Genomic DNA, 22,439 nt, shown 5'->3' on the forward strand with positions numbered 1-22,439 from the left:
GGGATTTCTTTGGAACCCCTTCTTTGTCATTAACCCCCCTAAACCCCCTCATTTTTTGGGGTCACCCCTTTGAACCTCCAGGAAAAAACACGGACGGAACCAACTCCAACAGGACATTTTCCCCCTTCCCTTAATCCCAGGAATGAGGGTTTTTTTTTTGGGATATCTTGGGATTTCTTTGGAGCCCCTTCTTTGTCATTAACCCCCCTAAACCTCCTTTTTTGGGGTCACCCTTTGAACCTCTGAGGAAAAACCCTGCCAGAGCTGATACCAGTGGGACATTTTCCCTTCCTAATCCCAGGAATGAGGGTTTTTTTGGGATTTCTTTGGAACCCTTCTTTGTCATTAACTCCCTAAACCCCCTCTTTTGGGGGTCACCTCTGGGAACCTCCAGGAAAAAAACACGGATGGAACCAACTCCAACGGGACATTTTCCCCTCCCTTAATCCCATCGATTTGGGGGTTTTTTTTGGGATATCTTGGGATTTCTTTGGAGCCCCTTCTTTGTCATTAACCCCCCTAAACCCCCTCATTTTTTGGGGTCACCCCTCTGAACCTCTGAGGAAAAACCTGACAGAGCTGATACCAGTGGGACATTTTCCCCTTCCTAATCCCAGGAATGTGGGGTTTTTTTTGGGATTTCTTTGGAGCCCCTTCTTTGTCATTAACCCCCCTAAACCCCCTCTTTTTTTGGGGTCACCCCTGGGAACCTCCAGGAAAAAACAAGGACGGAGCCAACTCCAACAGGACATTTTCCTCTCCCTTAATCCCATCGATTTGGGGTCGATTTTTCCTGGGAATTCTGATTCCTTTCCCCTTTTCCCAGGCCGGAGAACACCCACAAGTCCACCAAGGCGGGCTACCACGCCGACATCAACCTGCTCTACTGGAGCGACGAGGAGGCCACCGTGGAGTTCCGCGCCGTGCAGGGAAAGTGCTCGGTGGTCTACGGGGAGGACCTGGCCCAGAGCATCCAGGAGTACTCCCTGGGGGGGCCTGACCGCTTCTACTTCCTTGAGGTGAGGGGAATTTGGGAATTTGGGGGGCTGGAGGTGTCCCTGGATGTGTTCTTGGGGGCCTGGAGGGGAATTTGGGGGGCCAGACCGCTTCTACTTCCTCGAGGTGAGGGGAAAATCGGGAATTTGGGGGGCTGGAGGTGTCCCTGGAGGTGTCCCTGGGGGTCTGGAGGGGGAATTTTGGGGCCCAGACCACTTCTACTTCCTCGAGGTGAGGGGGAAATTGGGAATTTGGGGGCTGAGGAGTTTGGGGACTGGAGGGGGAATTTTGGGGTCTGGAGGGGGAATTTGGGGTCTGGAGGTGTCCCTGGGGGGCCCAGACTGCTTCTACTTCCTTGAGGTGAGGGGAAAATTGGGAATTTGGGGGGCTGGAGGGGTATTTGGGGTCTGGAGGTGTCCCTGGGGACTTGACCGCTTCACTTCCTCGAGGTGAGGGGAAAATCGGGGATTTGGGGGCTGGAGGGGGAATTTGGGGGCTGGAGGGGGATTTGGGGTCTGAGAGGGAATTTGGGGTCTGCAGGGGAATTTGGGGGCTGGAGGTGTCCTGGGGGCCCAGACCGCTTCTACTTCCTCGAGGTGAGGGGAAATTGGGAATTTGGGGGCCTGGACCGCCTACTTCCTCGAGGTGAGGGGAATTTGGGGAATTTGGGGTCTGGAGGTGTCCCTGGGGTCTGGAGGGGGAATTTGGGGTCCTGGAGGTGTCTCGGGGGCCCAGACCGCTTCTACTTCCTCGAGGTGAGGGAATTGGAGTCTGGAGGGGGATTTGGGGTCTGGAGGGGGAATTTGGGGTCTGGAGGGGGAATTTGGGGTCTGGAGGGGAATCTTGGAGCCCTGACCGCTTCTACTCCTCGAGGTGAGGAGGGAATTTGGGGGCTGGGGGAATTTGAGGGGCTGGAGGTGTTCCTGGAGGTGTCCCTGGGGACTGAGGGGAATTTGGTCTGGAGGGGGAATTTGGAGTCTGAGGGGGAATTTGGGGGTCTGGAGGGGGAATTTTGGGGTCTGGAGGGGAATTTGGGGTCTGAGGGGAATTTGGGGACTGGAGGGGGAATCTGGGTCTGAGGTGTCCCTGGGGGCCTTGACCGCTCTACTTCCTCGAGGTGAGGGAAAACCGGGAATTTGGGGGCTGGAGGGGGATTTGGGGCCCAGACCACTTCTACTTCCTCGAGGTGAGGGAATTTGGGGGTCTGGAGGGGGAATTTGGGGGGCTGGAGATGTCCCTGGGGGCCAGACCGCTTCTACTTCCTCGAGGTGAGGGGAATTTGGGGATTTGGGGGGCTGGAGGTGTCCCTGGATGTGTCCCTGGGGGTCTGGAGGGGGAATTTTGGGGTCTGGAGGGGGAATTTTGGGGTCTGGAGGTGTCCCTGGGGCCTGGACCGCTTCTACTTCCTCGAGGTGAGGGAATTTGGGAATTTGGGGGCCTGACCGCTCTACTTCCTCGGAGGTGAGGGGAATTTGGGGGCTGGAGGGGAATTTGGGGTCTGGAGGGGAATTTTGGGGGCTGGAGGTGTCCCTGGAGGTGTCCCTGGGGTCTGGAGGGGAATTTGGGGGGCTGGAGGGGGAATTTGGGGGCTAGAGGTGTCCCTGGAGGTGTCCCTGCGGGGTCTGAGGGGAATTTTGGGGTCTGAGGGGGAATTTGGGGGGCTGGAGGTGTCCCTGGGGGGGCCAGACCGCTTCTACTTCCTCGAGGTGAGGGGAAAATCGGGGATTTGGGGGGCTGGAGGTGTCCCTGGAGGTGTCCCTGGGGGTCTGGAGGGGGAATTTGGGGCCCAGACCGCTTCTACTTCCTTGAGGTGAGGGGAATTTGGGAATTTGGGGGGCTGGAGGGGGAATTTTGGGGTCTGGAGGTGTCCCTGGGGGGCCCAGACCGCTTCTACTCCCTTTTTTTCCCCCTTTTTCCCCCTTTTTCCCTTTTTTCACCTTTTCCTCCCCTTTTTTCCCTTTCCCCCCCCTTTTTCCCCTTTTTATTCCCCTTTTCCCCTTTTTCCCCTTTTCCCCCCTTTTTTCCCCTTTTCCCCCCTTTTTTCCCCTTTTTATTCCCTCATTTTCCCCCAATTTTTCCCCCTTTTTCCCCTTTTCATCCCTCTCTTTTTATTCCCCATTTCCCCCCTTTTTCCCCTTTCTTCCCCCCCTTTTTCCCCCTTTTTATTTCCCATTTCCCCCTTTTTTTCCCCATTTCCCCCCATTTTTCCCCTATTTCCCCCCTTTTTTCCCCAATTTCCCCATTTTTCCCCCCATTTTTCCCCAGGCTTACAACGCCAGGACCAAGAGCTTCGAGGATCCCCCGAACCACGCCCGCAGCTCCGGGAACAAAGGGAAAGGGAAAGGGAAAGGGAAAGGTGAGGGATCCCAACCCCCACCCCACCCCAATCCCACAGAAATCCCGGAATTCCCAACGGGAATCTCGGAATTCTCCCTTTTTTTGGGATCCTGGAATGATCCTCGAGGGATTTGACCCCTCAAAACCTCCCCCTATCCCAAAATCCTCTGTTGTGTCATCCCATTCCCATCCCCTGTGTCCAGCAGATTTTTGGGAATGCTCTTCCCAAAGTTTGGGATGAGGGGATGGGAAAAAGGGGGACAAGGAGGGGCTTCCCTTCCGAAATTTGGGAAAAATGGGGGGGAAAAAAGAGGGAATGACCCCCCCTGTGTCCATCAGATTTTTGGGAATGCTCTTCCCAAACTTTGGGATGGAGGAAGGGAAAAAGGGGGGACAAGGAGGGGCTTCCCTTCTTCAAAAATTTGGGAAAAATGGGGGAAAAAAGGGGGGGAAAAAAGAGGGAAAAAAGAGGGAATGACCCCCCCTGTGTCCATCAGATTTTTGGGAATGCTCTTCCCAAACTTTGGGATGGGATGGATGGGAAAAAGGGAGGACAAGGAGGGGTTTCCCTTCCAAAATTTGGGAAAAAAGGGTGGGAAAAAAGAGGGAATGACCCCCCCTGTGTCCATCAGATTTTTGGGAATGCTCTTCCCAAACTTTGGGATGGGATGGATGGGAAAAAGGGAGGACAAGGAGGGGCTTCCCTTCCAAAATTTGGGAAAAAAGAGTGGGAAAAGGGTGGGAAAAAAGAGGGAATGACCCCCCCTGTGTCCATCAGATTTTTGGGAATGCTCTTCCCAAAACTTTGGGATGAGGGGATAGGATGGATGGGAAAAAGGGGGGACAAGGAGGGGTTTCCCTTCTTAAAAAATTTGGGAAAAATGAGGGAAAAAAGGAGGGAAAAAAGAGGGAATGACCCTCCCTGTGTCCATCAATTTTTTGGGAATGCTCTTCCCAAAACTTTGGGATGAGGGTGGATGGGAAAAAGGGGGGACAAGGAGGGACTTCCCTTCCAAAATTTGGGAAAAATGGGGAAGAAAAGGGTGGGAAAAGGGGAGGAAAAAAGAGGGAATGACCCCCCCCTGTGTCCATCAGATTTTTGGGAATGCTCTTCCCAAAACTTTGGGATGAGGGGAGGGGAAAAAGGGAGGACAAGGAGGGGTTTCCCTTCCAAAATTTGGGAAAAATGGGGTAAAAAGGATGGGAAAAAAGAGGGAAAAAAGAGGGAATGACCCCCCCTGTGTCCATCAGATTTTTGGGAATGCTCTTCCCAAACTTTGGGATGGAGGGGATGGGAAAAAGGAGGGGACAAGGAGGGGCTTCCTTCTTCCAAAATTTGGGAAAAAAGGGGGGGAAAAAAGAGGGAATGACCCCCCCTGTGTCCATCAGATTTTTGGGAATGCTCTTCCCAAAGTTTGGGATGAGGGGATGGGAAAAAGGGAGGAAAATGAAGGGTTTCCTTCTTCAAAAATTTGGGAAAAAAGGGTGGGAAAAAAGAGGGAATGACCCCCCCTGTGTCCATCAGATTTTTGGGAATTCTCTTCCCAAAACTTTGGGATGGGATGGATGGGAAAAAGGGGGGACAAGGAGGGGCTTCCCTTCTTCCAAAATTCAGGAAAAATGGGGTAAAAAGGGGGGGAAAAGGGGGGGAAAAAAGAGGGAATGACCCCTCCTGTGTCCATCAGATTTTTGGGAATGCTCTTCCCAAACTTTGGGATGGGATGGATGGGAAATAGGGGGGACAAAGAGGGCCTTTTTTTGGGAAAAGGGTGGGAAAAGGAGGGGGTGGGAGGTGCTGGCTGAGTGAATGGATGGATTGGGGTGGGAGAGATAAAAAAAAAAGAGGGAATGGCTTTTCCTGGGATTTTGTTTTTCCAGGGAAAGGCAAAGGGAAGGCCCCGAGCCCCGAGCGGGGTGAGGAGGAGGAGGAGGCCGAGCCCAAAGCCCCCAAACTGCGGACCCTGGACGTGTTCTCGGGCTGTGGGGGCCTCTCCGAGGGTTTCCACCAGGCAGGTGGGTCCTGGGGTTCCTCTTCCCATCTTTTTTTTGGGGATTCCAAGCTGTTGGGAATCTCTGGAATGCTGGGATTGGGGGAGGGAGAGGGGAAGAAAAGGATCTCGAGGGGCTTGAGTGCCGACTTTTCCTCTTCCAGTCCCTTCTCCTCCTTCTCCAGACCCTTTTCCATGTTTTCCAAACCCTTTTCCATGTTTTCCAAACCCCTTTTTTTGTTCTCCAGTGCCTTCTCCTCCATCTCCAGACCCTTTTCCTGCTCTCCAGACCCTTTTCCTGCTCTCCAGCCCCTCCTCCTCCTTCTCCAAACCCTTTTCCATGATTTCCAAACCCCTTTTTTTGTTCTCCAACCCCTTCTCCTTCATCTCCAGACCCTCCTCCTGCTCTCCAAACCCTTCTGCTTATTTTCCAAACCCTTCTCCTCCTTCTCCAAACCCTTTTCCATGTTTTCCAACCCCTTCTCCTGCTCTCCAGCCCCTTTTCCATGTTCTACAACCCTTTTTCCTGCTCTCCAAACCCTTTTCCATGTTCTCCAAACCCCTTTTTTTGTTCTCCAACCCCTTCTCCTCCTTCTCCAGCCCCTTCTCCATCTCCAGACCCTTTTCCATGTTTTCCAACCCCTTTTCCATGTTTTCCAAACCCCTTTTTTTGTTCTCCAGCCTCTTCTCCTCCTTCTCCAGACCCTTTTCCATGTTCTCCAAACCCTTTTCCATGATTTCCAAACCCCTTTTTTTGTTCTCCAGCCCCTTCTCCTGCTCTCCAGACCCTTTTCCATGTTCTACAACCCTTTTTCCTGCTCTCCAACCCCTTTTCCATGTTTTCCAAAACCCCTTTTTTTGTTCTCCAACCCCTTCTCCTTCTCCAAACCCTTTTCCATGATTTCCAAACCCCTTTTCCATGTTCTCCAGCCCCTTCTCCTGCTCTCCAGCCCCTTCTCCTGCTCTCCAGACCCTTCTCCTCCTTCTCCAGCCCCTTCTCCTCCTTCTCCAAAGCCTTTTCCATGTTTTCAAAACCCTTTTCCATGTTTTCCAAACCCTTTTCCATGTTCTCCAAACCCTTTTCCATGTTCTCCAGCCCCTTCTCCTGCTCTCCAAACCCTTCTCCTCCTTCTCCAGACTCTTCTCCTCCTTCTCCAAACCCTTTTCCACGTTTTCCAAACCCTTTTCCATGTTCTTCAGTGCCTTCTCCTACTCTCCAGACCCTTTTCCATGATTTCCAAACCCCTTTTTTTGTTCTCCAGCCCCTTCTCCTCCTTCTCCAGACCCTTTTCCATGTTTTCCAAACCCTTCTCCTCCATCTCCAAACCCTTCTCCATGTTTTCCAAATCCTTTTCCATGTTTTCCAAACCCTTTTCCATGTTTTCCAGACCCTTTTCCTGCTCTCCAAACCCTTTTCCATGTTTTCCAAACCCCTTTTCCTGCTCTCCAGACCCTTCTCCTGCTCTCCAGACCCTTTTCCATGTTTTCCAAACCCTTTTCCATGTTCTCCAAACCCTTTTCCATGTTCTCCAGCCCCTTCTCCTGCTCTCCAAACCCTTCTCCTCCTTCTCCAGACCCTTCTCCTGTTTTCCACCCCCTTTCCAACCCCCCGGATGACCCCAAACCCCCCAATATCCCATTTTTTCCCCTCCCAGGTGAAATCCCACTGACCCCAAACCCCCAATATCCCAAAATTTCCCCCATTTGATATCCCACTGACCCCAAACCCCCCAATATCCCACATTTCCCCCCTCCCAGGTGTGTCAGAGACGCTGTGGGCGGTGGAAATGTGGGAGCTGGGGATCCTCCATCCCCTTCCTATCATCCTCCAGCCCTGGATAACCCCCCCAAACCCCCCAATATCCCAAATTTCCCCCTCCCAGGGGTGTCAGAGACGCTGTGGGCGGAAATGGGAGCTGGGGATCCTCCAGCCCTCTCCTCGTGCCCCCACTCCTTTCCAACCCCCCTGGATGACCCCAAACCCCCTGATATCCCAAATTTCCCCCTCCCAGGTGTGTCAGAGACGCTGTGGGCGGTGGAAATGTGGGAGCTGGGGATCCTCCATCCCCTTCCTATCATCCTCCAGCCCTGGATAACCCCCCCAAACCCCCCAATATCCCAAATTTCCTCCCAGGAGTCTCAGAGACGCTGTGGGCGGTGGAAATGTGGGAGCTGGGGATCCTCCAGCCCCTTCCTGTGCCCTCCAACCCCTCCTCCTGTTTTCCACCCCCTTCCTATCACCCTCCAGCCCTGGATAACCCCCCCAAACCCCCCAATATCCCACTTTTTCCCCCTCCCAGGAGTCTCAGAGACGCTGTGGGCTGTGGAAATGTGGGAGCTGGGGATCCTCCATCCCCTTCCCTGAGCCCTCCACTCCTTCCTATCACCCTCCAGCCCTGGATAACCCCCCCAAACCCCCCAATATCCCAAATTTTCCTCCTCCCAGGTGTCCCACTGACCCCAAACCCCCCAATATCCCATTTTTCCCCCTCCCAGGGGTGTCAGAGACGCTGTGGGCGGTGGAAATGTGGGAGCTGGGGATCCTCCATCGCCCTCCACTCTTTCCAACCCCCTTGGATGACCCCAAACCCCCTGATATCCCAAATTTCCCCCTCCCAGGGGTCTCAGAGACGCTGTGGGCGGTGGAAATGTGGGAACCACCGGCAGCTTCCCTGTGCCCTCCACTCCTTTCCAACCCCCCTGGATGACCCCAAACCCCCCAATATCCCAAATTTCCCCCTCCCAGGAGTCTCAGAGACGCTGTGGGCTGTGGAAATGTGGGAACCAGCTGCCCAGGCCTTCCGCCTGAACAACCCCGGGGCCACGGTGTTCACCGAGGACTGCAACGTCCTCCTCAAGCTGGTGATGGGGGGCGAGAGGACCAACTCCCTGGGCCAGAAGCTGCCCCAGAAGGGGGACGTGGAGATGCTGTGCGGGGGACCCCCCTGCCAGGGCTTCAGCGGCATGAACCGCTTCAACTCCCGCACCTACTCCAAGTTCAAGAACTCCCTCGTGGTTTCCTTCCTCAGGTGAGGCAGAAAAAGGGGGTTTTCGACCCATTTTTGGGTGGTTTTGGGGTGGGAGAACCCCAGATCCTCAGGTGAGACCAAAAAAAGGGGGGTTTTCCATCGGCATGAACCGCTTCAACTCCCACACCTACTCCAAGTTCAAGAACTCCCTCGTCGTCTCCTTCCTCAGGTGAGGCACAAAAAGGGGGTTTTCAACCCATTTTGGGTGGTTTTGGGGTGGGAGAACCCCAGATCCTCAGGTGAGATCAAAAAAAGGGGGTTTTTCACCTCTTTTTTGGGTGGTTTTGGGTGGTTTTGGGGTGGGAGAACCCCAGATCTTCAGGTGAGATCAAAAAAATTTGGGTGTTTTTGGGTGTTTTTGGGGTGGGAGACCCCCAGATCCTCAGGTGAGATCAAAAAAAGGGTTTTTTTGGGTGTTTCTGGGGTGGGAGAACCCCAGATCCTCAGGTGAGATCAAAAAAAAAGGGGGGTTTTCCATCGGCATGAACCGCTTCAACTCCCGCACCTACTCCAAGTTCAAGAACTCCCTCGTGGTTTCCTTCCTCAGGTGAGGCAGAAAAGGGGGTTTTCGACCCATTTTTGGGTGTTTTTGGGGTGGGAGAACCCCAGATCCTCAGGTGAGATCAAAAAATTTGGGTGTTTTTGGGTGTTTTTGGGGTGGGAGACCTCCAGATCCTCAAGTGAGATCAAAAAAAAGGGGGGTTTTCCATCGGCATGAACTGCCTAACTCCCGCACCTACTCCAAGTTCAAGAACTCCCTCGTGGTCTCCTTCCTCAGGTGAGGCAGAAAAAGGGGGTTTTCGACCCATTTTTGGGTGTTTTTGGGGTGGGAGAACCCCAGATCCTCAGGTGAGATCAAAAAGGGGGTTTTCGACCCATTTTGGGTGTTTTCGGGTGTTTTTGGGTGTTTTGGGGTGGGAGACCCCCAGATCCTCAGGTGAGACCAAAAAAAGGGGGGTTTTCAACCCATTTTTGGGTAGTTTTGGGGTGGGAGACCCCCAGATCCTCAGGTGAGATCAAAAAAAGGGGTGTTTCAACCCATTTTTTGGGTGTTTTCGGGTGTTTTTGGGGTGGGAGACCTCCAGATCCTCAGGTGAGATCAAAAAAGAGGAGAGTTTTTGGGTGTTTTTGGGTGTTTTTGGGTGTTTTTGGGGTGGGAGAACCCCAGATCCTCAGGTGAGATCAAAAAAAGGGGGGTTTTCCATCGGCATGAACCGCTTCAACTCCCGCACCTACTCCAAGTTCAAGAACTCCCTCGTGGTTTCCTTCCTCAGGTGAGGCAGAAAAAGGGGGTTTTCGACCCATTTTTGGGTGTTTTTGGGGTGGGAGAACCCCAGATCCTCAGGTGAGATCAAAAAAAGGGGGGTTTTCGACCCATTTTTGAGTGTTTTTGGGTGTTTTTGGGGTGGGAGACCCCCAGATCCTCAGGTGAGACCAAAAAAAGGGGGGTTTTCAACCCATTTTTGGGTGGTTTTGGGGTGGGAGACCCCCAGATCCTCAGGTGAGATCAAAAAAAGGGGTGTTTCAACCCATTTTTGGGGTGGTTTTGGGTGTTTTTGGGGTGGGATACCCCCAGATCCTCAGGTGAGACCAAAAAATTTGGGTGTTTTTGGGTGTTTTTGGGGTGGGAGAACCCCAGATCCTCAGGTGAGATCAAAAAAAGGGGGTTTTTCCATCGGCATGAACCGCTTCAACTCCCGCACCTACTCCAAGTTCAAGAACTCCCTCGTGGTCTCCTTCCTCAGGTGAGGCAGAAAAAGGGGGTTTTCGACCCATTTTTGGGTGGTTTTGGGGTGGGAGAACCCCAGATCCTCAGGTGAGATCAAAAAAAGGGGGGTTTTTCACCTCTTTTTTGGGTGGTTTTGGGTGGTTTTGGGGTGGGAGAACCCCAGATCTTCAGGTGAGATCAAAAAATTTGAGTGTTTTTGGGTGGTTTTGGATGTTTTTTGGGTGTTTTTGGGGTGGGAGACCCCCAGATCCTCAGGTGAGATCAAAAAAAGGGTTTTTTTGGGTGTTTCTGGGGTGGGAGAACCCCAGACCCTCAGGTGAGATCAAAAAAAAAGGGGGGTTTTCCATCGGCATGAACCGCTTCAACTCCCGCACCTACTCCAAGTTCAAGAACTCCCTCGTGGTTTCCTTCCTCAGGTGAGGCACAAAAAGGGGGTTTTCACCTCTTTTTGGGTGGTTTTGGGGTGGGAGAACCCCAGGTCCTCAGGTGAGATCAAAAAAAGGGGGTTTTCAACCCATTTTTGGGTGTTTTTGGGATGGGAGACCCCCAGATCCTCAGGTGAGATCAAAAAAGGGGGGGTTTTCAACCCATTTTTGGGTGTTTTTGGGGTGGGAGAACCCCAGGTCCTCAGGTGAGATCAAAAAGGGGGTTTTCAACCCATTTTTGGGTGTTTTTGGGGTGGGAGAACCCCAGGTCCTCAGGTGAGATCAAAAAAAGAAAGTGTTTTTGGGTGGTTTTGGGTGTTTTTGGGTGTTTTTGGGGTGGGAGAACCCCAGATCCTCAGGTGAGATCAAAAAATTTGGGTGTTTTTGGGTGTTTTTGGGTGGTTTTGGGTGGTTTTGGGTGGTTTTTTGGTGTTTTTGGGTGTTTTGGGGTGGGAGAACCCCAGATCCTCAGGTGAGATCAAAAAATTTGGGTGTTTTTGGGTGTTTTTGGGGTGGGAGACCTCCAGATCCTCAGGTAAGATAAAAAAATTTGAGTGTTTTTGGGGGTGGGATAACCCCAGATCCTCAGGTGAGATCAAAAAAAGGGGGTGTTTCACCTCTTTTTTGTGTGTTTTGGGGTGTTTTTGGGTAGTTTTGGGTGTTTTTGGGGTGGGAGAACCCCAGATCCTCAAGTGAGATCAAAAAAAGGGGGTTTTCAACCCATTTTTGGTGTGGTTTTGGGGCAGGAGACCCCCAGATCCTCAGGTGAGATCAAAAAAAGGGGTTTTCAACTCATTTTTGGGTGTTTTTGGGGTGGGAGAACCCCAGATCCTCAGGTGAGATCAAAAAAGAGGAGAGTTTTTGGGTGGTTTTGGGTGTTTTTGGGTGTTTTTGGGGTGGGAGAACCCCAGATCCTCAGGTGAGATCAAAAAAAGGGGGTTTTCAACCCAATTTTGGGTGTTTTGGGGTGTTTTTGGGGTGTTTTTGGGTGTTTTTGTGGTGGGAGAACCCCAGATCCTCAGGTGAGATTAAAAAAAGGGTGTTTTTCGCCTCTTTTTGGGTGTTTTGGGGTGTTTTGGGGTGTTTTTGGGTGTTTTTGGGGTGGGAGACCCCCAGATCTTCAGGTGAGATCAAAAAAAGGGGGGTTTTTCACCTGTTTTTGGGTGTTTTTGAGGTGGGAGACCCCCACAACCCCTCCTGTGATGTTTTATTTCTCTTTTTTTGGGTAGTTACTGTGATTATTACCGACCTCGCTTCTTCCTGCTGGAAAACGTCCGGAATTTCGTGTCCTTCAAGCGCTCCATGGTGCTCAAACTCACCCTGCGCTGCCTCGTCCGCATGGGCTACCAGTGCACCTTCGGGGTGCTGCAGGTGGGGCAATTTTGGGGGGAATTTTGGGGATTTAGGGGGAAATTTGGGGGTTTAGGGGGGAAAAAAGCCCCATTTGTGGAGGGGAAATGGTCCTTGTCCTCATGGGCTACCAGTGCACCTTCGGAGTGCTGCAGGTGGGGGTTTTGGGGGAAATTTGGGGATTTAGGGGAAATTTGGGGGTTGGGGAAGAAATTTGGGGATTTTGGGGGAAATTTGGGGGAAAAAAACCCCTTTTTTGGAGGGGAAATGGTCCTTGTCCACATGGGCTCCCAGTGCACCTTCGAGGTGCTGCAGGTGGGGGAATTTTGGGGGGGTTTAGGGGAAATTTGGGGGTTTGGGAAAGAAATTTGGAGGTTTAGGGGAAATTTGGGGTTTAGGGGGAAATTTGGGGGTTTGGGGAAGAAATTTGGGGGTTTGGGAAAGAAATTTGGGGATTTTGGGGGAAATTTGGGGAAAAACCCTTTTGTGGAGGGGAAATGGTCCTTGTCCACATGGGCTCCCAGTGCACCTTCGGGTGCTGCAGGTGGGGCATTTTGGGGGATTTAGGGAAATTCTGGGGTTTGGGGGAAATTTGGGGGTTTAGGGGAAATTTTGGGGGTTAGGGGAAATTTGGGGGTTTAGGGGAGAAATTCGGGAATTTAGGGGAAATTTGGGGAAAAAACCCCTTTTTGGAGGGAAATGGTCCTTGTCCTCATGGGTTCTCGGTGCACCTTCAGGGTGCTGCAGGTGGGAGCAATTTTGGGGGATTTAGGGTGGAAATTTGGGGGTTTAGGGGGAATTTGGGGATTTAGGGGAAATTTGGGGTTTGGGGTGGAAATTTGGGGATTTTGGGGGGAAATTTGGGGGTTTGGGGGGAAATTTGGGGGTTTGGGGAAGAAATTTGGGGGTTTAGGGGGAAAACCCCATTTTTGGAGGGAAATGGTCCTTGTCCACATGGCTCCCAGTGCACCTTCGGGTGCTGCAGGTGGGGAAATTTTGGGGGATTTAGGAGAAATTTGGGGGTTTGGGGGAAATTTGGAGGTTTGGGGAAGAAATTTGGGGATTTTGGGGGAAATTTGGGGGAAAAAAAAACCATTTTTGGAGGGGAAATGGTCCTTGTCCACATGGGCTCCCAGTGCACCTTCGGGTGCTGCAGGTGGGGCAATTTTGGGGAAATTTGGGGATTTAGGGGGAGATTTGGGGGTTTGGGGAAGAAATTTGGGGGTTTAGGGGGAATTTCGGGGTTTAGGGGGAAATTTGGGAGTTTAGAGGGGAAAAAAACCCCATTTTTGGAGGGGAAATGGTCCTTGTCCACATGGGCTCCCAGTGCACCTTCGGGGTGCTGCAGGTGGGGCAATTTTGGGGATTTAGGGGAAATTTGGTGGTTGAAGGGGCAATTTGGGGGTTTGGGGGAGAAATTTGGGGGGTTTAGGGAGAAATTTGGGGGTTTGGAGAAGAAATTTGGGGATTTTGGGGAAAAACCCCATTTTGGAGGGAAATGGTCCTTGTCCACATGGGCTCCCGGTGCACCTTCGGGGTGCTGCAGGTGGGGGAATTTTGGGGGAATTTTGGGGGTTTAGGGGAGATTTGGGGTTTGGGGAAGAAATTTGGGGTTTAGGGGAGATTTGGGGTTTAGGAGGAAATAAAACCCCCATTTTTGAGGGAAATGGTCCTCGTCCACATGGGCTACCAGTGCACCTTCGGGGTGCTGCAGGTGGGGGAATTTTGGGGGGATTTAGGGGAAATTTGGGGGTTTAGGGAAAAAAATTGGGGGTTTGGGGGTGAAATTTGGGGATTTTGGGGGAAAAAAACCCCATTTTTGGAGGGGAAATGGTCCTTGTCCTCATGGGCTCCCGGTGCACCTTCGGGGTGCTGCAGGTGGGGGATTTTGGGGGGATTTAGGGGAAATTTGGGGTTTGGGGAAGAAATTTGGGGGTTTAGGGGGAGATTTGGGGGTTTGGGGGAAAACCCCTTTTGGAGGAAATGGTCCTTGTCCACATGGGCTCCCAGTGCACCTTTGGGGTGCTGCAGATGGGGGAGTTTTGGGGGGAAATTTGGGGGTTTAGGGAGAATTTTAGGGGTTTAGGGGGAAAAAAAACCCTTTTGTGGAGGGGAAATGATGACCCCTGTCCTCCCCTGTCCCCCCCAGGCCGAGGTGGCCCAGACTCAGTCCGGGGTGGCCCAGATGACCCCCCCAACCCCCTCAGGAGGTGTCCCCTGTCCCCCCCCAGGCCGGGCAGTGTGAGGTGGCCCAAACTCAGTCTGGGGTGGCCCAGGTGACCCTCAGGAGGTGTCCCCTGTCCCCTCTGTCTCCCCCCAGGCCGGGCAGTCCGGGGTGGCCCAGACTCGGTCCAGGGTGGCCCAGACTCAGTCTGGGGTGGCCCAGGTGACCCTCAGGAGGTGTCCCCTGTCCCCTCTGTCTCCCCCCAGGCCGGGCAGTCCGGGGTGGCCCAGACTCGGTCCAGGGTGGCCCAGATGACCCCATGATGCCCTCAGGAGGTGTCCCCTGTCCCCTTTGTGTCCCCCCAGGCCGGGCAGTCCGGGGTGGCCCAGACTTGGTCCGGGGTAGCCCAGGTGACCCTGTAGCCCCCTCAGGAGTTGTCCCCTGTCCTGTTTGTGTCCCCCCCAGGCCGGGCAGTCCGGGGTGGCCCAGATTCTGTCCGAGGTGGCCCAGACTCGGTCTGGGGTGGCCCAGGTGACCCCTCAGGAGTTGTCCCCTCTCTCCCCCAGGCCGGGCAGTGCGGGGTGGCCCAGACTCGGTCCGGGGTGGCCCAGGTGACCCTGTAGCCCCCTCAGGAGTTGTCCCCTGTCCCATTTGTGTCCCCCCAGGCCGGGCAGTCCGGGGTGGCCCAGACTCGGTCCAGGGTGGCCCAGATGACCCCATGATGCCCTCAGGAGTTGTCCCCTGTCCCCTTTGTGTCCCCCCAGGTTGGGCAGTCTGGGGTGGCCCAAACTCTGTCCGGGGTGGCCCAGACTCAGTCTGAGGTAGCCCAGGTGACCCCCCAACCCCCTCAGGAGTTGTCCCCTGTCCCCTCTGTGTCCCCCCAGGCCGGGCAGTACGGGGTGGCCCAAACTCACTCTGGGGTAGCCCAGGTGACCCCCCAGCCCCCTCAGGATTTGTCCCCTGTCCCGTTTGTGTCCCCCCAGGCCAGGGTGGCCCAGACTCGGTCTGGGGTGGCCCAGGTGACCCCCCAACCCCCTCAGGAATTGTCCCCTGTCCCCTTTGTGTCCCCCCAGGCCAGGGTGGCCCAGACTCAGTCTGGGGTGGCCCAGGTGCCCCCCACCCCCCTCAGGAGTTGTCCCCTGTCCCCCCCAGGCCGGGCAGTCCGGGGTGGCCCAGACTCGGTCTGGGGTGGCCCAAACTCAATCTGGGGTAGCCCAGGTGACCCCCCAACCCCCTCAGGAGTTGTCCCCTGTCTCCCCCAGGCCGGGCAGTACGGGGTGGCCCAGACTCACTCTGGGGTAGCCCAGGTGACCCTGTAGCCCCCTCAGGAGTTGTCCCCTGTCCCCCCAGGCCGGGCAGTACGGGGTGGCCCAGACTTGGTCTGAGGTAGCCCAGGTGACCCTCAGGAGTTGTCCCCTGTCCCCCCCTGTCCCCTGTGTGTCTCCCCCAGGCAGGGCAGTACGGGGTGGCCCAGACCCGCCGCCGGGCCATCGTGCTGGCGGCGGCCCCCGGGGAGAAGCTGCCGATGTTCCCCGAGCCCCTGCACGTCTTCGCCCCCCGCGCCTGCAAGCTCAGCGTGGTGGTGGACGACAAGAAGTTCGTCAGCAACATCACCAGGTGAGGGAAATCTTCTCCTTCCAGACCTCCCATAAACCTCCATTCCCCTCCTCCTCCTCCTCCAACCCCTGCCCAGGGGCCACCACCAGCCTGGGGACAGCTCTGGGGACAGCTCTGGGGGCAGTCTGGTGTCCCTGGTGATGTCCCTGGGGACAGTTTGGTGTCCCTGGGGGTGTCCCTGGGGACAGTTTGGTGTCCCTGGGCACAGTTTGGTGTCCCTGGTGATGTCCCTGGGGACAGTTTGGTGGCCCTGGGCACAGTTTGGTGTCCCTGGGGGTGTCCCTGGGCACAGTTTGGTGTCCCTGGGCACAGTTTGGTGTCCCTGGTGGTGTCCCTGGGGACAGTTTGGTGTCCCTGGGCACAGTTTGGTGTCCCTGGTGATGTCCCTGGGCACAGTTTGGTGGCCCTGGGGACAGTTTGGTGTCCCTGGTGATGTCCCTGGGGACAGTCTGGTGTCCCTGGGCACAGTTTGGTGGCCCTGGGGGTGTCCCTGGGCACAGTTTGGTGTCCCTGGGCACAGTTTGGTGGCCCTGGGGGTGTCCCTGGGCACAGTTTGGTGTCCCTGGGGTCAGTTTGGTGTCCCTGGTGGTGTCCCTGGGGACAGTTTGGTGTCCCTGATGATGTCCCTGGGCACAGTTTGGTGTCCCTGGGCACAGTTTGGTGTCCCTGGTGGTGTCCCTGGGCACAGTTTGGTGTCCCTGATGATGTCCCTGGGCACAGTTTGGTGTCCCTGGGCACAGTTTGGTGGCCCTGGTGGTGTCCCTGGGGACAGTTTGGTGTCCCTGGGCACAGTTTGGTGGCCCTGGGGGTGTCCCTGGGGACAGTTTGGTGTCCCTGGGCACAGTTTGGTGGCCCTGGGGGTGTCCCTGGGGACAGTTTGGTGTCCCTGGGCACAGTTTGAGTGGCCTCTGGGGTGTCCCTGGGGACAGTTTGATGTCCCTGGGCACAGTTTGATGTCCCTGGGGACAGTTTGGTGTCCCTGGTGTGTGACATTCCCCCTCCCCAGGACGTATTCCGGGCCTTTCCGCACCATCACGGTTCGGGACACGATGTTGGACCTGCCTGAGGTGTCCCTGGGGGTGTCCCTGGGGACAGTTTGGTGTCCCTGGTGATGTCCCTGGGCACAGTTTGGTGTCCCTGGGCACAGTTTGGTGTCCCTGGTGATGTCCCTGGGCACAGTTTGGTGTCCCTGGGGGTGTCCCTGGGGACAGTTTGGTGTCCCTGGGCACAGTTTGGTGTCCCTGGGGACAGTTTGGTGTCCCTGGTGATGTCCCTGGGCACAGTTTGGTGTCCCTGGGGACAGTTTGGTGTCCCTGGTGATGTCCCTGGGCACAGTTTGGTGTCCCTGGTGATGTCCCTGGGCACAGTTTGATGTCCCTGGGCACAGTTTGGTGTCCCTGGGGACAGTTTGGTGTCCCTGGTGGTGTCCCTGGACACAGTTTGGTGTCCCTGGTGGCCCTGGTGTCTCACATTCCCCCTCCCCAGGACGTATTCCGGGCCTTTCCGCACCATCACGGTTCGGGACACGATGTCGGACCTGCCTGAGATCCGGAACGGGGCCTCTGCCCTGGAGATCTCGTACAACGGGGAGCCCCAGTCGTGGTTCCAGCGGCAGATCCGCGGCTCCCAGTACCAGCCCATCCTCAGGGACCACATCTGCAAGGTGGGCGAGGCAACTGGGGGCTACTGGGAGCAGCTGGGAGTGACTGGGAGCAGCTGGGAGCAAACTGGGAACTGGTGGGGCTGTTTGGAACTGGAGGAGCTCTTGGGATCCTGGTGGGGCTGTTTGGGAACTGGAGGATTTCTTGGGATCCTGGTGGGGCTGTTTGGGAACTGGTGGAATTTTTGGGAACTGGAGGAGCTCCTGGGAACTGGAGGAGCTCTTGGGATCCCGGTGGGGCTGTTTGGGAACTGGAGGAGATCTTAGGAACTGGTGGAAATGTTGGGAACTGGTGGAAATGTTGGGAAGTGGAGGAGCTCTTGGGGAACAAGTGGGGCTGTTTGGAACTGGAGGAGACCTTGGGAACTGGTGGAGCTCTTGGGATCCTGGTGGAGCTGTTGGGAACTGGTGGAGATGTTGGGAACTGGTGGATCTCTTGGGAACTGGTGGAAATTTTGGGAACTGGTGGAACTTTTGGGAACTGTTGGATCTCCTGGGAACTGTTGGAGCTCTCGGGAACTGGTGGAAATTTTGGGAGCTGTTGGATCTCCTGGGAGCTGTCGGATCTCCTGGGAAGTTGAGGAGCTCTTGGGATCCTGGTGGAGCTGTTGGGAACTGGTGGAACTTTTGGGAACTGGTGGAGTTCTGGGGATCCTGGTGGGGCTGTTTGGGAACTGGAGGAGCTCTTGGGAACTGGAGGAGCTCTTGGGATCCTGATGGGGCTGTTTGGGAACTGGTGGAACTCTTGGGAACTGGAGGAGCTCTTGGGAACTGTCAGATCTCCTGGGAGCTGTGGGATCTCCTGGGAAGTTGAGGAGCTCTTGGGATCCTGGTGGGGCTGTTTGGGAACTGGAGGAGCTTTTGGAAACTGGTGGAGCTCTTGGGAACTGTTGGAGCTCTTGGGATCCTGACGGGGCTGTTGGGAACTGGTGGAGATTTGGGGAACTGGTGGAGCTGTGGAGCTCTTGGGAACTGGAGGAGCTCTTTGGAAGTGGAGAAGCTTTTAGGAAGTGGAGGAGCTTTTAGGAACTGGTGGATCTCTTGGGAACTGGGGGAACTCCTGGGAACAGGTGGAGCTTTGGGGAACTGGAGGAGCTCCTGGGAGCTGTGGGATCTCCTGGGAGCTGTGGGATCTCCCGGGAAGTTGAGTCTCCCCCGTGACCGGGTGTGCACCGTCCCCCTCAGGACATGAGCGCGCTGGTGGCGGCGCGGATGCGGCACATCCCGCTGGCGCCCGGCTCCGACTGGAGGGACCTGCCCAACATCGAGGTGCGCCTGTCGGACGGCACCACCACCCGCAAGCTGCGCTACACCCACCACGAGAGGAAGAACGGCCGCAGCAGCTCCGGAGCCCTGCGCGCGCCTGCTCCTGCGCTGAGGGTGGGTGACCCTTCCCAGCCCAAAAAAAACCAGTCTGGAGTGGGTTTGTGTGTCTAAAAACCAGTCTGGAGTGGGTTTGTGTGTCTAAAAACCAGTCCAGAGTGGGTTTGTGTGTCTGTCCCCCCAGAAAACCAGTGTGGGTTTCCCCCAAAAAACCAGTCTGGAGTGGGTTTGTGTGTCTAAAACCAGTCTGGAGTGGGTTTGTGTGTCCCTGTCCCCAAAAACCAGTCTGGAGTGGGTTTGTGTGTCTAAAACCAGTCTGGAGTGGGTTTGTGTGTCTGTCCCCAAAAAACCAGTCTGGAGTGGGTTTGTGTGTCTGTCCCCAGAAAACCCAGTGTGGAGTGGGTTTGTGTGTCTGTTCCCCAAAAAACCAGTCCAGAGTGGGTTTGTGTGTCTAAAAACCAGTCTGGAGTGGGTTTGTGTGTCTAAAACCAGTCTGGAGTGGGTTTGTGTGTCTGTTCCCCAAAAAACCAGTCCAGAGTGGGTTTGTGTGTCTAAAAACCAGTCTGGAGTGGGTTTGTGTGTCTAAAACCAGTCCAGAGTGGGTTTGTGTGTCTAAAACCAGTCTGGAGTGGTTTGTGTGTCTAAAAACCAGTCTGGAGTGGTTTGTGTGTCTAAAAACCAGTCTGGAGTGGGTTTGTGTGTCTGTCCCTGTCCCCACTGCGCGGCGGTCTGCTCCTGCGCCAGGGTGGGTGACCCTTCCACCCAAAACTAATCCTATTTAGAGGGGTTTGTGTGTCCCTGTTCCCCAAAAAACCAGTCTGGAGTGGGTTTGTGTGTCCCTGTTCCCCAAAAAACCAGTCTGGAGTGGGTTTGTGTGTCTTTCCCCCCAGAAAAACCAGTCTGGAGTGGGTTTGTGTGTCTGTCCCTGTCCCCACTGCGCGGCGTCTGCTCCTGCGCCGAGGGTGGGTGACCCTTCCCAGCCCAAAATAATCCTATTTAGAGGGGTTTGTGTGTCTAAAACCAGTCTGGAGTGGGTTTGTGTGTCTGTTCCCCAAAAAAACCAGTCTGGAGTGGGTTTGTGTGTCCCTGTCCCCAAAAAACCAGTCTGGAGTGGGTTTGTCTAAAAACCAGTCTGGAGTGGGTTTGTGTGTCCCTGTCCCCAGAAAAACCAGTCTGGAGTGGGTTTGTGTGTCTGAAACCAGTCTGGAGTGGGTTTGTGTGTCTAAACCCAGTCTGGAGTGGGTTTGTGTGTCTAAAACCAGTCTGGAGTGGGTTTGTGTGTCTGAAAACCAGTCTGGAGTGGTTTGTGTGTCTAAAACCAGTCTGGAGTGGGTTTTTGTGTCTAAACCCAGTCTGGAGTGGGTTTGTGTGTCTAAAACCAGTCTGGAGTGGTTTGTGTGTCTGAAAACCAGTCTGGAGTGGGTTTGTGTGTGGATTTCCCCCCCAAAACCCCAGTCTGGAGTGGGTTTGTGTGTCTGTCCCCCCCAGAAAAACCAGTGTGGGTTTCCCCCCACAAAACCCAGTCTGGAGTGGGTTTGTGTCTAAAACCCAGTCTGGAGTGGGTTTGTGTGTCCCTGTCCCCAAAAACACCAGTCTGGAGTGGGTTTGTGTGTCTAAAACCAGTCTGGAGTGGGTTTGTGTGTGGATTTCCCCCCCCCAAAAAAAGTCTAGAGTGGGTTTTTATGTCCCTGTCCCCAAAAAACCAGTCTGGAGTGGGTTTGTGTGTCTAAAACCAGTCTGGAGTGGTTTGTGTGTCTAAACACCAGTCTGGAGTGGTTTTGAGTGTCTGTCCCCCCCAAACCCCCCTCCTGGTTGTCCCCTCCCCCCAGGGAAGCCGTGTGACCCGGCCGACCGGCAGTTCAACACCCTCATCCCCTGGTGCCTCCCCCACACCGGCAACCGGCACAACCACTGGGCGGGGCTCTACGGCCGCCTGGAGTGGGACGGCTTCTTCAGCACCACCGTCACCAACCCCGAGCCCATGGGCAAGCAGGTGGGGGGAGGGGGGCAGGGGGACACCCCCACCAGGCCGTGGGTGCCGGGGAACTGCGTCAGTGACCGGCCGTGGGGCGGGGTTGGGTTGGGTTGGGTTGGGATGGTTGGGTTGGGATGGGTGGGTTGGTTGGGTTGGGTTGGGTTGAGTTGGGATGGGTTGGGTTGGGTTTGGTTTGGTTGGGTTGATTGGATTGGGTGGAGTGGCGGTTGGGTTGAGTTGGGATGGGTTGGGGTTGGGTTGAGTTGGTTGGGTTGGTTGAATTGGGTGGAGTGGGGTGGGGGCTGGGTTGGGTTGGGTTGGGTGGGGTTGGGTTGGGTTGGAGGTGCCTGATGGGTGTCCTGTTGGGTTGGGATGAGTTGAGTTGGGTTGGGTTGGGTTGGTTTGGTTGATTGGAGTTAGTGGGTTGGGTTTGGTCGATTGGTTGATTTGGGTTGGTTGGGTTGGTTGGATTGAGTTGAGTTGCGTGATTGGATTAGGTAGAGTTGGGTTGAGTTGGGTTGGGTGGATTGGGTTGAGTTGAGTAGGGTTTGGTTGAGTTAGGATGAGTTGAGTTGAGTTGGAGTTTGAGTTGGAGTTGGGTTGAGTTGGGTTGATTGGATTGAGTGGAGTTGGGTTGGGTTGAGTTGGGATGGAGTTGGGTTGGGTGGAGTGAGGTGGGTTGAGGTTGGGTTGGGATTGGTTGGGTTGGTTGGGTTGGGTGGAGTGGGGTGGGGTTGGGTTGGGTGGGGTTGGGTTGGGATGGGTGGAGTGGGGTGAGGTTGGGCTGGGTTGGGTTGGGTTGGGTTGGGTTGGGTTGGGGGTGCCTGATGGGTGTCCTGTTGGTTTGGGATGGGTTGAGTTGGGTTGGTTTGAGTTGGGCTGGGTTGGGTTGAGTTGGTTGGGTTGGTTTGGTTGATTGGGTTGGTGGGTTGGGTTAGTTGGGTTCATTGGTTGATTGGTTGGTTTGGTTGGTTGGGTTTGGTTGATTGGTTTGGGTTGGTTGGGTTGGTTTGGGTTGGATTGATTGGTTTGGTTTGATTGGTTGGTTTGGGTCGGTTTGGGTTGGTTGGATTGGTTGGTTTGGGTCGTTTTGGGTTGGTTTGATTGGTTGGTTTGGGTCGGTTTGGGTCGGTTGGGTTTGGTTTCCCAGCGCTGTTGTCGATGGGTCGGCAGGGCCGGGTGTTGCACCCCGAGCAGCACCGCGTGGTGAGCGTGCGGGAATGCGCCCGTTCCCAGGGATTCCCGGACACCTACCGGCTCTTCGGGAACATCCTGGACAAGCACAGACAGGTCAGCCCACGCCCTGCCACCCTGGGGTCCCCATGTCCCCATGTCCCCATGTCCTGGAGTCCCAGTGTCCCCAGTGTCCCATTATCCCGTTATCCCATTGTCCTGTTATCCCAGTGTCACCAGTATCCCATTATCCTGGTGTCCCACTATCCCATTATCCCAGTGTCACTGCTGTCCCATTGTCCTGTTGTCCCAGTGTCACCAATATCCCATTATCCCATTGTCCTGGTGTCCCATTATCCCATTATCCCATTGTCCTGTTATCCCAGTGTCACCAGTGTCCCATTATCCCATTATCCCATTGTCCTGTTATCCCAGTGTCACCAGTGTCCCATTATCCCATTATCCCATTGTCCTAGTGTCCCAGTGTCCCATTATCCCATTATCCCATTGTCCTGGTGTCCCTGTTGTCCCTGATGTCCCCATTATCCCCATTGTCCCCACTGTCCCCATTATCCCCATTATCCCCATTATCCCCATTATCCCCATTGTCCCCACTATCCCCATTATCCCCATTATCCCATTATCCCCATTGTCCCCATTGTCCCCATTGTCC

The 22,439-nt window shown here is 54.9% G+C and overlaps 1 protein-coding gene and 1 long non-coding RNA gene across 2 annotated transcripts in view; both read left to right on the forward strand.

Moving 5' to 3' along the window:
- The window catches only part of LOC126648355 (DNA (cytosine-5)-methyltransferase 1-like), a gene marked incomplete at its 5' end in the record, with an annotated part of 33,520 nt that extends 11,183 nt beyond the window's left edge, over positions 1–22,337 (forward strand). Inside the window, 11 exons of the mRNA XM_050331174.1 lie at positions 827–1,019; positions 3,262–3,352; positions 5,212–5,346; positions 8,068–8,350; positions 11,734–11,875; positions 15,469–15,635; positions 17,121–17,298; positions 18,481–18,646; positions 19,551–19,580; positions 20,448–20,611; positions 21,767–22,337. Coding sequence (XP_050187131.1) covers positions 827–1,019; positions 3,262–3,352; positions 5,212–5,346; positions 8,068–8,350; positions 11,734–11,875; positions 15,469–15,635; positions 17,121–17,298; positions 18,481–18,646; positions 19,551–19,580; positions 20,448–20,611; positions 21,767–22,300 — 2,083 coding nt within the window. The remainder of the gene's footprint in view (positions 1–826; positions 1,020–3,261; positions 3,353–5,211; positions 5,347–8,067; positions 8,351–11,733; positions 11,876–15,468; positions 15,636–17,120; positions 17,299–18,480; positions 18,647–19,550; positions 19,581–20,447; positions 20,612–21,766) is intronic.
- On the forward strand, positions 8,377–11,134 carry LOC126648354 (uncharacterized). The gene is made up of 3 exons (XR_007630788.1): positions 8,377–8,421; positions 9,935–9,997; positions 10,864–11,134. It is a non-coding gene; the product is annotated as an uncharacterized LOC126648354 (long non-coding RNA).
- Positions 22,338–22,439: the final 102 nt, after the last annotated feature.

The sequence above is a fragment of the Myiozetetes cayanensis genome, unplaced genomic scaffold (genome assembly GCF_022539395.1).
Source record: "Myiozetetes cayanensis isolate MyiCay16 unplaced genomic scaffold, myiCay2020 scf495, whole genome shotgun sequence".
NCBI lineage: Eukaryota > Metazoa > Chordata > Aves > Passeriformes > Tyrannidae > Myiozetetes > Myiozetetes cayanensis.